Here is a 14,158-nt window from a genome sequence, read left to right as displayed (position 1 = left end):
GCGAAGAAAATAGAAGAAGGGGCAGCCCAGGTCAGCACAATGCAGCAAGGGTCCTGACTTCCCAGGGTACCAAATGTAAACTCTCCACAACGGGCTTTGACTTGTTTTGGACTTGCCTACTTGACTCTATACCAAACCCTCTACTCTGGGTTAGCAATCTTTCAGCAAACCCTTGTTTTTGCCCCATCACTGTGTATACTTGCTCAGCCTATCCCAAGGATTATAACAATTGACCTACTCCCAAATGTTAAATCACAGCCTTCTCCTTCCAAAATTTCTAACAAAAGCTCATCTCTTCTTGGAGAAGATTCCACAACATGTGGAATGTTGTATATGCTGTCAGAAGCAGTTGCCATATGGATTAATTTTGCCAAATTGATTTTTTTCTTTCCTTTTTAATCTTGGTTACTAGAGGTAGGGTTTTCTTGAGAGGGCAGAAGGGATATATCTAGAATTGAGTATGACATAAAACTGAAAAGTAATTTTTTTTAATGTCCATCCATTCTCTCTTGGAAGGGTTCCTTTCAGAATGTGAACTATACCTTACCTACTGTATTTGTTCATTCAGGCAGCTAGGTTCAACTTCAATTATCTATAACAATGAAGGTAAGTAGCAATGTCAATAATCTGAAAATTCTTATTTGGTTTTGGAATACAGTAATTAAATTAGATTTTGTTAAAATCAGGAGATAACTTTCTGACTATATGGGGCTCAGGCTGATACCAAAAAGAGTTAGTAGGATCCCAGATTTAGAGCTGGTCATGACCTTAGAGGTCATGGAGCCCAAGACTTCATTTTATAGAGAAAACTGAGGCTTAGAAGTATTTTCTGAGTAGGTAGATGAATTATCTGAAAATAGAAAACACATATTGGAAGTATTGAATTCATCATTTCTGAGGGCTCTGTTGATCAACTTCTCCAAAAGCAGCAATAGCTTTCCCAAAGGAGTCACCAGCCTCCTCCCTTAGATGAAAGTCTAGATGCAGCAGCGCTACGTCACTGAGACTGTTTGGTGGGGAGGAAGGGGGAGGTCGTCCAGTGAGGAATGGGGACGAATGGCTTGTCTCTCTAAGGCAAGGATTCTTAATGTGGGGTCCATAGATAAGATTTTAGGGGGTCTCTGAACTTTTCTTACACTTTGATGCCTATATTCTAACATATTGGATTTCCTTTGTAACCTTATGTATTTTATTTTATGCATTTAAAAACCTGATGCTGAGGAGTCCATAGGCTTCGCCAGACTGCCAAAAAGTCCATGACACGAAGAAAGGTTAATACTTTTGCTTTAAGGTCTTTGATACAGGCCACTTTTGTGCCCATTAAATTTTCTTTAACATTCATTTTTAAAAATTTTCAGCTCCATATACATATTTTTGAACAGAGTTGTTTTTATGTTTTAGAAAAAAACCAAAAATGAAGAAGGAATTGCCAACAGAGATGACTTGTACACTCAGACTATAAAGCAGTGTTTGAGATACACCCTGGACTTCTAGGGGACCCAAGTACCTGTCATCCCCCATTATAAAAAGAAAAAGCTCCAAGAGAAGAGTTTTCCTCATTCCCCTTTCCTCCAGATTTCCCTGTCCTTTTGCCGCTTTCTTGAAGACACTGGGCATAGGACTTTGAATAAAAGGGTTAGCTTAAGGGGAATGGAAAAGTCCAGGAGAGTGGGGATCCTGAAACAGGGCCAGGTGCCTAACACAATGTAGGCAGGGCCCTTCTGTATGCCCACATCAACCTCTAGCATCCAGGACCAGCCAGTCTGTTACCACCAACCCAGAGAGAGAGAGTAGGAACAGGGAACTGAAGAAGAAACAGGTCTTTTTTTTTTCACTACTTCAGGCATATTTTTGGATCACACAGCTAGGCAGCTGAGTGGAGTCATATAGAGAGTATGGGACCTATAGTTTGGAAGACCTGGGTTGGAATCCCACTTCAGATTATAGCTGTGTGACCCTGGGCAAGTCACTTAAACTCCCTCTGCCTCAGTTTCCTCAAGTATAAAATGGGGATAATAATAACCCTTACTTACCTTCCAGGGTTCTTCTTAGGATCAAATGAGATCATGTATGTAAAGCTCTTTGCAAACCTTAGCTATATAAATGCTAACTATTGTGAAAAAGCCAATATAACTGAGAGAATAAGGTGGAAAAAGCAAAGAAAATGAAACTTCTTCTCTCCCTTACCTTCTTTTTCTCACCTCATTATACCCTTTCTCCTAAAGAACAAGAGGACAAAACAAAAGAGGTGAAACTAGAATATAAGGGTTCCCAACGACAGGAAAATCAAAAGTCTTTTAGCAAAGACCTGGGATACATCACTTCCTTCCAGAGTTGGACACTTTCTCTCTGAGTTCAGAACTCCATAGTATTCTAGAACTGGGGGAGTGAGAGAATGAGCACTGGGCAGGGACAGGCACCAGTAAAGAGACTTACCTGAGCTGGATCTCATACTGGCCAGCATGAGAGGGCTGCACATTCTTCAGCACCATGGTGAACACATCTTCATTCTGAAGTACCTCTGAGTAGCCGGAGTTTTTGGAGAGCACCTGGCCGTCCCGGAGCCACTGTACAGTAGGGAAGGGGTCCCCAGCAATGGCACAGGAGATCAGGACATTCTGGCCCAGGCTGGCTGTCACTGAACGAGGCTTGCTAATGAACCAGGGCTGAGTGCCATCTTGAGGCTCTGAGAATGGCCAAAGGGTGATGGTACTGAGTCAGGTATTTTGGTGGGCACTCTTTTCAACTCTCTATCATAATTGGTGTTTTTTTTTCTCTGGGGAGGGGGAAGTGAAAATAGCACATATTCCAAAAAGCGTTTCTATCTGGACTTCACTTCTACTGTATTCTCTTATCTGTAGGTCTGCCTTCTAAATTATACCTTGTGTGTATAACACAAACACGAATATACATTCTTATAGCATACAGCAACATTACATTGCATACTCTTGAGGGCAGGGACCGTCTTTTGCCTCTTTTCGTATCCTTATGGCTCAGCACTGTGCCTGGCACATAGTAGACATTAAATAAATGTTGATTGATTGACTGGACTGAAGGCTTAGGGAAGTGTGGATCCATGAGCAGCAGCGCTGGCAAATTCAAAGGGGAAAATATCCACCCACTAGAGCCAGAGTTCCCTGACAGTGATAACCCTATCTCTCCCCTCTCAGAGATAGCCCAGAAGCCTGCTGGAGTAAAGGAGAGTTGATATTTAATGTGGAAAATCATAAAATGTGAAAGTTTCATACAGAAGATCAAGGTTTGACTCATATTATAAAGTATGTCTAATTTATCCCTCTTAAGATGGGGGGGGAAGTGCCCCAGAGTAAATTTCAAAATTCTATCATGACGAAATAGGTAGTGGTGGTTCTCTCTCTGCACCATAGCCAAATCTGACAGGCTTGCAAGGAAATAGAGGGGCAGAAAACCCTAAAGATGGGAGAGAAGGCTTGCTCACCTACTTGTTCACTATTCCCCTCCTGATGACCTCCCCCTCCCCAGGTCATCTTATGGAAAACCTCCTCTTGGCATAGAAACAGGCCTCACCTCGGACGGTGAGCACCGCATGACTTCGGACGTGACCAATGCTGTTCCAAGCCTCACAGGTGTACCTGCCAGTGTCCTCAGGAAACACTTCTTGGATAAAAAGACTATACTCGTTGCCATTTTGTTCAAAGTGGAAGTCTTCTGACTCTTGGATCTCCTTCCCGTTATGAAGCCAGAGGATCTCAGGAGGTGGGTTCCCTGCACATTGAAGAGGGATAGACATCATTACGAGAAGGGAATGGAGAAGGATAGGGGAAAGAGGCTTGTAAAAGTATTTCTTTAAAGGAAACATGACATTTGAAAATTTAAAATTTGAAAAATACATGGAAGAACTGAAGACTGGGGATAATTAGGTGAGAAACAACTTCTTTAATGATGCAATAAAAGGACTAGATTGTTTATTCTGGAGAATAATAATAATAACAGATTATCTTCACATAGTGCCTTGCTGTGGTGTTTCAGTTGTGTCCAACTCTTTGGGATCTCATTCTGGTTTTCTTGGCAAAGATACTAGAGTAGTCTGCCATTTCCTTCTCTATCTCATTTTACAGATGAGGAAACTGAGGTAAACAGTTAAGTGACTTGTTCAGGGTCACACAGTGTCTGCAACTGGGTGTGAACACAGGATAATGAGTCCTCCTGACTCCACTGCACAATCTAGTACCTAAAGACTGACAAAGCACTTTTTGTCAAAACAGCCCTGCAAGACCAGGAATACAAACATCTATTAAGCTAGAATTTTAACAATCTAATCTAATAAAATTTAATAAGGAAAAATGTAGAGTCAAGTCAACAAGCATTTATTAAGTGCCTACTATGTGCCTTTGAGATAAGTAAATACAACTGCTTAAATGGAACAAGGCAACCAGTCCAACAAGAATTTGTTCTAAAAATCCTATTAAGTGGTCAGCCAGCTCTGTATGGAGACCTCCCATGAGGAGAGACCTATGACCTCCAGAAGTAGGCCATTCTGCTTCTGAATAATATTAACTGTTGGAAAGTGTTCCCTTAAATCTGTTTCTCTGTGACTTCCTCTCACATATTCCTACTTCTGCTCTCTGGGGACAAGCAGTACAAGTCTACACCCTCTCCCCTTTGAATCCTTGAAGACAGCTATCCTGGCTGCCCCAAATCTGCTTCTCTCCAAGCTGAGTAGCTCCAGTTCTTCTGATGGTCCTCAAGCAGCAGCACGTCTCTCCATCCTGGTTACTCTCTTTTAAGTATAATGAAACTTTGTCTTCAACTTTCCTACAGTGTGCTGCCTAGAACTGCACACAGTTGTTGTTGTTGTGTTTGTCTTTCGCTTTCAAAGAGGACCATGGCAGTAGGGAGATGATGACATGACTTGCACTTGACTTTGCTTTGAGTGAGGCAGGGCTGTGCAGGTCATCAGCCTCACTTTCTCTTCCTGAGCCATCTGGGTCCAGTGACCAGATATTCATCAGGATGACCGGAGATGGTCCAGGATGCAATGGAGACCTCGGCCTTCCAGGCTAAGGCCTATAGCAGAAGGGACAGAATATAGTACAAGAAATACCTTTCTCATTCTAGAAATCATGGTTTTCTAAATGTGACCTAACAACATTTTTATCCATTTGGTATGTATGAATTCTTTCTTCCTTCCTTCCTTCCTTCCTTCCTTCCTTCCTTCCTTCCTTCCTTCCTTCCTTCCTTCCTTCCTTCCTTCCCTTTTTTCCTATTTCAGGTACTATGGCATTCTATGACTCAATATTGTCTGCATAGCATTCAGAAAAAGGAGCATCTGGAAGGACTCACCATCAAACTGTGAATTGATTTCATTAGAATGGAAGCTCCTTGGAGGTAGGGATTGTTTTATCTTTATCTTTGTATCCCCAGCACCTAGCACATGGCAGATGGCCACTGAGCTCCTTTATAGTCTTATGTCTGTGGTCCTAAGTGGCCAAGAGGTGGATTTCAGGTCTATAAGGTGAGAAACTACCCTAATAATTAAAGCTGTCCGTCAATGGAATGGGCTGTTTTGGGAAGTGATGGATACCTCCCCACTGGATGTCTTTAGGAGAGGGTTGGATGACCCCTTGTTGGGGGTATTGCCAAAGACATCTCTCTTCAGGAATGGGGTTGGATTAGTTGATGGGTAAAGTGACCCCCAAGGGGCAGCTAGGTGGCACAATGGATAGAGCACTGGGCTTGGAATCAGAAAGACTTATCCTCATGAGTTCAAATCCAGCTTCAAATACTTATGAGCTATGGGACCCTGGGTAAGTCACTTAACCCTATTGGCCTCAGTTTCCTCATCTGTGAAATGAGCTGAAGAAGGAAATGGTAAACCACTCCAGTATCTTTGCCAAGAACACCCCAAATGGGGTCGCAAAGAATCAAACACAACTCAACAACAATAAAGTGCCTTCCAACTCTGAGATACTGTGACATGGTCTTCGATTTATAGTTGAGGAAACTAATGCTCAGTGAGGTTCTGTGAGCTGCCTAGGGCAACTAGTAAGTGTTAAGAGAATGGGAAGTGGAACGCAGGTCTTCTGGTCCTAAAAGCAGTACTCTTCCTACTATTTCACACTGAGAAGGCTCTAGGGTTATTCATCATACAGGCCTTTTGTGAAGACCAGAATGAGCTAACAGAGACCATGAATGTTAGCATTATACAAATGTGAGCTGTTAGTATTACTTGAGAATGATTTTGACATACATAGACAGTGGCCACTTTCCACTGCTTCCATTTCCCCCTTATCTAACTATACCTAAAACACACTTATATCCTACTTTTCACCACCTTAACCCATTCATTCCACAGTTTCTGCTGGTTTCCAAACTGCAGAAGGAAAACCCATTAATCTTTACCTTTCCAAACCCATGAGTGCCACCTAGTGCCAAAAGGGGGCACCTGCAAAAGAGAGGAAGATGGGGAAGGGGTTCTGCCTCCAGGGCAGCCTGCGGGAATAAATGAGCAGTGTTGGCTTGAAAGAGGGATTCCAATAGAGACTTTTCTCTATGGTCACAGAAGATCAAAGAAGAAAATGGATGCAAATGAAAAAATGCAAAAAGAACCTCAAGATTGTCAGTCAAGGTGACCTAATGGGGGAATAGGGTAATGTCTTCACCCTTGGAGATCTTGAGAAAGGGAACACAGCGGTCTGCCTGGAGGGTTTGGTCAGCCATTAACTTAAAAGCAAAAGCAAAAGCATTAGGTACAAAGATTTCTTTTAATCCTTCTCAAATCTAGACTTCTGTTAACTACTTGGTAGATAACCTGTAAGGTTTGCATTTTTTTCAAGGGGCAGAGTGGGACATAGCTCTCATATGAACCCTGACACTGTTGATTCTCCCTTGGACCTCATAAAGCTCTCTGCATTTCACTGAAGTTCAGATTATGCAATGAATATTGTAGTACGTATTATGGAGCACTGAACTTGGACTCAGGCAGACCTGAATTCAAATCCTGCCTCAGGAGCTTACTAGCTGTGTGATCCTATGTAAGTTATTAACTTCTTTCAGCCCCATATCAGTTTCCACACCTGTAAAAATGGGGATAATCATAGGGTCTACCTCACAGAGTTGTTGTGAGGATCAAATGAGATTTTACATGTATATGTATGCTTGTATAGGTTTTATACATATACATGCATATATAAATGTATTTGTGTATTTATGTACATACATATACATATATGTATAAATGTATACATACAGCTTAGCAAACCTTTAAAGCACTCTATAAAGTGCTACATATTATTAATATCATCTGTGTTTGTGTACCGTCCACCTACTCAGTTGTAAGCACCAAGAAGGCAGGGACCTGTCCTATCTAAACATCTTTGTTGCCCTTTGTACCAAATTCTGCACAAGGATAGTGCTTGGAACACGTTTATTGACTTAATAAGGTTCACTGAATGCAAAAAAGGATGTCCTCAGTTCACATAGGGAAAGCAAAGTCTTATTCTGAACAGTAAACTACCTCAAAGTGAGTAAATACATTCTAACTACCTCTAAGGAAAACTCTCACAAGCAGTTCATCTGTATTCCTATTCTTATCCATGAGAAACTACAAAACCAGGGTAATGACCTTGACTGTCCCTTCCCCTCCCCTAACATGAAGGCCAGTCTGTGGCCGGAATGTTGTATGTGCTTACAGTCCTTTACCCAACAAACAAAAGCATGGGATGTGTGCTGTTATATCTGTGTTTGACGACCCAAGTGAAAGTCAGCAGAAGCCAGGGGATTCCTTCCTTCTCCTACCACCCAAGAACTTTTTAAAAGTACACTGCATTGCCCCTTCTCCTCCCTCTCAGACTCAGCTAGTCCAATAACATTAGATAACGAATGGGAATTGTTGCCATTTTTGTCCTTGCTTGAGAATAATCCATGTCCTATCTCCTTTCTTTAACATTTAGATAAGAAAGCTGAGATTCTTTCTCGTACTTTCTTCTTTTCCTCCCTCTATATCCCTTACCTCACATCAGGAAAATTCAGAAAGTTCTTTACCTGAGTTTGTAATAAAATTTCAAAAACCACGCAGTTGCAAAATGTGTGCCAGTTCCACTTATGTTTTCCAGTTCCTTCTTTCCCAACACCTATCTTTTCCCTCTTCATCCCTTTCCTACTCCTTGTTCTCAGAGACCCATGTTTTCATTAAAAAATTTAGCATGTCTAAATTAAAACTCAGGCAATGAATCACATGGCCAAAGAGGAATGAGGAAAATCCACTGTGTCATCTCACTATTTAAAAAAGAAAAGTCTTTCAATGTATAGTATAAGATTGATATTACTGCTATTCGTACTAAATGGAGTGCTTACTGGAAAAAAAAAACCCCATTATGTTAAGAGTATAGAATTTAAAGAAGACGTCATTTGTGTTTTTAAATTATTGTACTGCTAAGACATACATATAATGTGTTACATTTTTTTTAAAGCAAGTAATAAGAAATGAAGATTCCTGGTTTCCTTGTAGAATCCTTTTTCTGAATTCCTCTAATTGTATGGAAATGCTATTTGGGGGTTGTTAGTAATTTTTAAAAATTTCCCCAAAAATGTTGAATCGAGATACTTTAGTGCCTAACGACACTATTAAAAAATCAGAGGATGGCCTCCAGCATTTGGGGACTAAAGTCTACATCCATGGAGGGATAGGTAGGGGCTGGTAGTAGCAACTTCCCACTAAGGAGATCTTGGAGGCAGCAAAGCAAGAGCCAAAGATGTTTATATAATCATGGACTCGTGTTGGTTTTCCTCATGGCTCTAAGATCCATGCTTCCTCTGAGATATACCAACAGTGGCTTGAGCATAAAACATCCTAGGAAAAGATGTGCCCTGATTTATAGTACAGCTTCTTTCCATATCCCCAACCCCCCAAACATCCAGGAGTCAGAGATAAGACTACTCACGGTAACAGACCTGATATTTGGACTGTCATGATTACTTGGCTTCCATCCATGACCTCGAGATCACAGAGGCCTTTCAGGAAGGTGGGTGGGGACGAGTTGTTGGCAACCACAGATGTAGAGAAATCAGTTTCTTTACTGCTCTTCTTTTCTGTACAATAGGCAAGAGAACATAACTCATTCATTTGATGAGTACCATCATCAATTAAAAGCCAACACCATAGAGAAACCACAGTGCCATGGGTCTCCCTGGATAAAGCTGGGGATGGGCCCAGAGATATTTAAGAGAAGGACATGATCCACTTCTATCTTTCTGGGATAAAAGCATTCCTTTCTAGAAATTGAGAAATGGACAAGATGGGAAACAATGGTCTCTCTTTGGAGTCCTGATTCTTCTAGGAATGTCCTCTGGAGAACTTTAAGGGGAGGAATGCTGTCACTAAACCTCTTCAGATGGTTTCAGGGCTTCCAAGCCCAGGGCAGACAGCTACACTTTTGGACACTATTACAACTTCTCCAATGACTCTTTGGCTGTGAGATCCACCATTTTACTCTGTCTCAGTAATCAAGGCAGAAAAACGGGTTCAATGTAATTGTTCTTCTGAATCTGTCTCTTTCAAACTGAAGAAGAAACTGAGGCAAAGCAATGAATGAACACAGTGAAGTTCATACTTAGAGCAGCATATATACAATTGTCTTTCTGTGTTAAAAGGACAGTCAGTGCACACATGACTCTGTGTAAAGAAGGGATTTTTTGGCCAGGGGGTAGGGATGGAGTGGGGGGCAAGGGCATTGCCAGAAATATCAGGACTGAGGTTAGGACTACAGCTCAAAGCCTCTATCCTATCATTTTGTCCATCAAGAAAACTCAACCATGTGGGCCTGAAGTTATTCTATATCTCAATACTTAGACATTTATCAGTAACTCCCAGGACTTGGGCATAGATTTCTACACATTTACATGTCACTTTTTATAAATTCAAGTTTATACATTGAAGGCCAAGATCCAAATGTGAAAACAATTAAAATTCTGTCATTGGGTTCTCCTAGTAAACCATCCAAGGTTATGTACTACGCACAGGATGAAGATTTGACCAGAGGACAATGTCCTCCAGCTATCTTCCCTTGTCACTTAAAAAGAAATGGTTCCAGAGGGTTTAATTATATCAAGGATGGAGCAGAGGTTGGGATACTATTCTCAGAATGAGTAGGCTTATATCCCCAGCATTCCAAGCCACTAAGTAAAGCCTTCAGAGGTTGACTGTGCTTCTCCCTTCTTCCAGGTTCCTGCCCTGTTGCCTTAAGCGGAAGGTCAAGTCTGATGGAGGAACTCTAACAGTGTGGCTGTGAAGGCTCACATATTGTAATTAATAAACCTAATTTCCTTGATTGATTGGGCCAGAGTGGCTAGGGAAGCCAGCTGCCTCAGGAGATTTTTGGAATTTCCTGTCTCAGCTAAGATTGAAAATACTGTAAGGACAAAATGTGTTGTTTTTTTTTTTTGCCTCCGTAAAGCACTCTCTGTTCCAGTCTCTCTCTGGACCCAGAGTCCTAAGCTTTAGAGAAGTACCAGACATGTATCACAGCTCTCCTTTCTGGGTTTGGGGAACAGTAAGGACCTCATATTATCAGAAACTCTTACCCAGGCCCCTCTTCCATAAAATAGGCCGATGGTCACTGCTCTGCTTTGCTTTGGTTATACGAGGATCACACTGCTTCAAAAGGCCATTTCAACCAGGTGTTGCTAAAAACTATTGGCTGGATAGGGAGGTATCAACCAGATACACGCTCTTCCCTTAGAAAAGTCTCTTTGCCAGGATGTCTCATTAATATACTTCCTCCTAATCTAAGCTCACTGCTTACCTAAGAGAAGCACATATTTGTGTCCATTAATATTTCTATGTTGCTTGTATCCATAGCAAATTATCTGCATCCCATCCTTCATTTTGTGGACCCTCCACAGCTAACAGAAAATCTGTTAGTCACTATGCACGCAGGAAATGGAGGCTTATTTTAATACCAGCCTGGGCCAAACACCATCATCAAAGCAAAAAATGCTGTTTCCAAAAAACCCAAAAAACAAACTCCAATATCAAACCCACATGATGTCTTTCAGAGCCAAGCAGAAAGGATTTTTCACTCCTCTGCATGACCATTGCAAATATTTCCCCTCCATAGATAGATAATCAAGAAGGAATGAAATCAGCTTGTATCCTCATAGATCTAGCAGAAGTCTTTTCTCTCAGGGTTATGCTATATCCCTAAAGAATTACCACTTCATAAATTTCCCTTGTCCTTCTTGAATTCTCAGTTGCAGGATCACAGGATCATGGATGTCTAGCTGGAAGGAGCCCAAGATAACTTAGTTCAACCCTCTTATTTTACCCATTAAGAACCTAAGGCACAGAGAGGTTTGTTCAAGATCTATCAGGCAGGATTCGTTAGCCACCCTAATCCCAAATCCTGTGAGCTTTTCATTGTCCCAGTAGAAAGGCTCAGGAAATAATGGGTGCTGACAATAATCAAATGCAAAAGAAAGTGTGAAGAAATGTAAGACGTTATAGAACAAAGTGACATATTATAGAGGTGTCAAACATGTGGTTTGCTGTTGTGGTTCAGACAGGTCTGACTCTTTGTGATCCCATGTGGGGTTTTCTTGGCAAAGAGAGGTACTAGAATGGTTTCACATTTCCTTCTTCCATTCCTTTTATAGATGAGGAAACTGAGGCAAACAGGGTTAAGTGACTTGCCCAGGGTCACAGAGCTAGTATCTGAGGCCACATTTGAACTCAGGTATTTCTGACTCCTGGCCCAGCATGCTGTCCACTGTACCACTGAGGTGCCCCAAATTAAAATGCAATTGGGAAATATTTAACAAAATAAATAAACATACAATAGAACATAGATACCATTAATAAGTAGTTTCCCAAGTAAATATGTAACCTACAGGGATTCATATACGGTTTAGTGGTCCCACTTGTATTTTATTTTTATACCACTGACTTGTTACATATAACTGGAGAAATAAAGGAAAAGATAAACTTGAAAACTGAAGCCCAAGTAACTTGGAGAACATAGGCACCATTTAAAGAAATTCATGAGAGAGAACTTTGGACTGAATGAGCATAAGTGAATTTTTGTGATTTCAAGAGTGTGTACTGGTGTGTACATTTTCTCCACTTAGGCAGATCAGTGATGCCTTTTAAACTTACAATCTTAGAAGGCTTTCTGGGAACACTAGAGATTATGTAACTTGCCTATGTTCACACCAGCTGACTAGGGACAAAAACCATGACCGGAACCCAGGTTTTCCTGACTGCAAAGTCAATTGACCATGCACTATGCTGCTGCTTCTCAGCAGTGAGAGGTGAGATCGGGTTATAAATGTCCAGTAGGGATGAACCTGAGAGGTGAGGTCAGGTTGGAAATGTCCAGCAAATGTCCAGGGATGAATCTGCTCTCAGGGATTTGGGTTTGGATGCAAAGATTTCATTATCTACAATAATTTTCCTGTAGAGTTGAGTCACAGAATCACAAAATCAGAGGCATTAGACGATTCAGTTCCTTTTAATTAACCCTATTTCCCTCAAGAGGGTCATATGGAACAAAATATGGCTAAATATTGGTTACTATATTTGGTTCTGCCAGTGGATCACTTAGGCTTAGCTTGGCACATAGTGGGCATCTAATAAATGCTTATTGATTGACTAATTGGGGGCAACCTCTTTTCCCCACATCACTGGCAAATGAGCAAGATGGAACAAGGTCAGGACTGAGTGGAGGGGTGTCCAGTGAAGAAGATCATGTGTCTTTAATGCATTCCAAAGTCAAAAATGAAGGCTCTGAGGATTAGAAATACTTCTCAAGTCCTCTGTTTGGTATGGCCAACCAAGAATGTATTCTTGATGAAAGCTCACCCAGGGAGCATGTTTCTCACGAGGCTGGGCTGAGTAGTGTCCAACTGACAGCTATTTTTTTCAAGGAGGATGTGGCTCTGGCACAATTTCAACCGTGTAGGGAACTCGTGGTGAGAAATCTCCCTCTACCAATACTGATCAGCAACGCCTTTGCAATTTCATAGTTGGGGACCTGGGGACCCTCAGAGATTAAATGGTTTGTTCAAGGACACAAAGCCAGGATACGCTGAAGCAGGACTTGGAAACAGGTCTTCCTGGCTAGAGGAAGGCTGGGCTTCACTTTCTTTCTTTCTTTCTTTCTCTCTTTTTTCTCTCTTTCTCTCTCTCTCCTTCCTTCCTTCCTTCCTTCCTTCCTTCCTTCCTTCCTTCCTTCCTTCCTTCCTTCCTTCCTTCCTTCCTTCCTTCCTCCCTCCCTCCCCCTTCTCTAACACACACACACACACACACACACACACACACACACACACACACACACACACACACACCTCCACACATGTGTTCCAGACTAGGAATTTCAATTCAATCTACCAAGCACTGAAAGCATCCCTGCATTTGGCAACAACAGAGCAGCACCACTTCCAGTCCTGATGAAGGAGACTCTCCCAGCAGCTGAGAGCAAGAGACTTAGAGTTCCACCATGTGAACTGGAGGGAGATGGGGTTTTGTTTTGTTTTTCTAATGCTGGCCCATGGAGTTTCATTTTCACTGAGATGGTGTTTTCTGGTTGGAGTGTGTGGAGTTAGAGGACCTGAGTCCCAATTCTGGCTTTGCCATTAACTACCTGTGTGACCTTGGCCAGGTCATTCTCTGGGCCTCACCTTTCTGATCTAATGCAAAGAAAAGGTTGCCCCAGATATGTCCTCTCCAGTGCTAATCCATTAGATTGTATATCCAGCATGTAGCACAGTGCTTAGCACACAGGAGGGACTTAATACATGTTTATTGATTGGTTGATAAACCTATGATCCTTTGAATATTTGGCTCTACGTGCCACAGATGAGTCCTATCTTAGAGACAGGAGGCAAGTGAAAAAGAGAGGGAAGATGAGGAACCCAGGCAAGAAGAGCCCAAGGAGAATGAACAGAAGACCTTGAAACAGTCATCCAGAGAGGATGAAGGATGGCCCAGAAAAGCGCAACTAGTTTGAACATTATGCTGGGGACGCAGGAAAAAGCTCCGAGCTGGGCCCAGACTGAGTCAGACTAAATATATATCCCAGATTTTTCCCACAACTGTGTGTCCTCCTGCTTTTGGAATGGCTGCTTCTGTGTCCTCTCTCCTAAGAAAGAAAGAGTCTTTCTTCTAGAAATCTGAGCATCCTTG

General features: G+C 41.8%; 1 protein-coding gene across 7 annotated transcripts in view; it reads right to left on the bottom strand.

Moving 5' to 3' along the window:
* Positions 1-14,158, bottom strand: part of MYLK (myosin light chain kinase) — a 454,770-nt gene that overhangs the window by 133,197 nt on the left and 307,415 nt on the right. For all 7 annotated transcript variants that reach the window (XM_072613766.1, XM_072613765.1, XM_072613763.1 and 4 more), the window contains 3 exons: positions 8,932-9,069; positions 3,547-3,744; positions 2,437-2,686 (listed from right to left, as the gene is read on the bottom strand). In XM_072613766.1, coding sequence (XP_072469867.1) covers positions 2,437-2,686; positions 3,547-3,744; positions 8,932-9,069 — 586 coding nt within the window. The remainder of the gene's footprint in view (positions 1-2,436; positions 2,687-3,546; positions 3,745-8,931; positions 9,070-14,158) is intronic.

The sequence above is a fragment of the Notamacropus eugenii genome, chromosome 5 (genome assembly GCF_028372415.1).
Source record: "Notamacropus eugenii isolate mMacEug1 chromosome 5, mMacEug1.pri_v2, whole genome shotgun sequence".
NCBI classification, from domain to species: Eukaryota; Metazoa; Chordata; class Mammalia; order Diprotodontia; family Macropodidae; genus Notamacropus; species Notamacropus eugenii.
The sequence above is the reverse complement of the archived record's forward strand: the minus strand, read 5'-3'. Positions and strand labels throughout refer to the sequence as shown.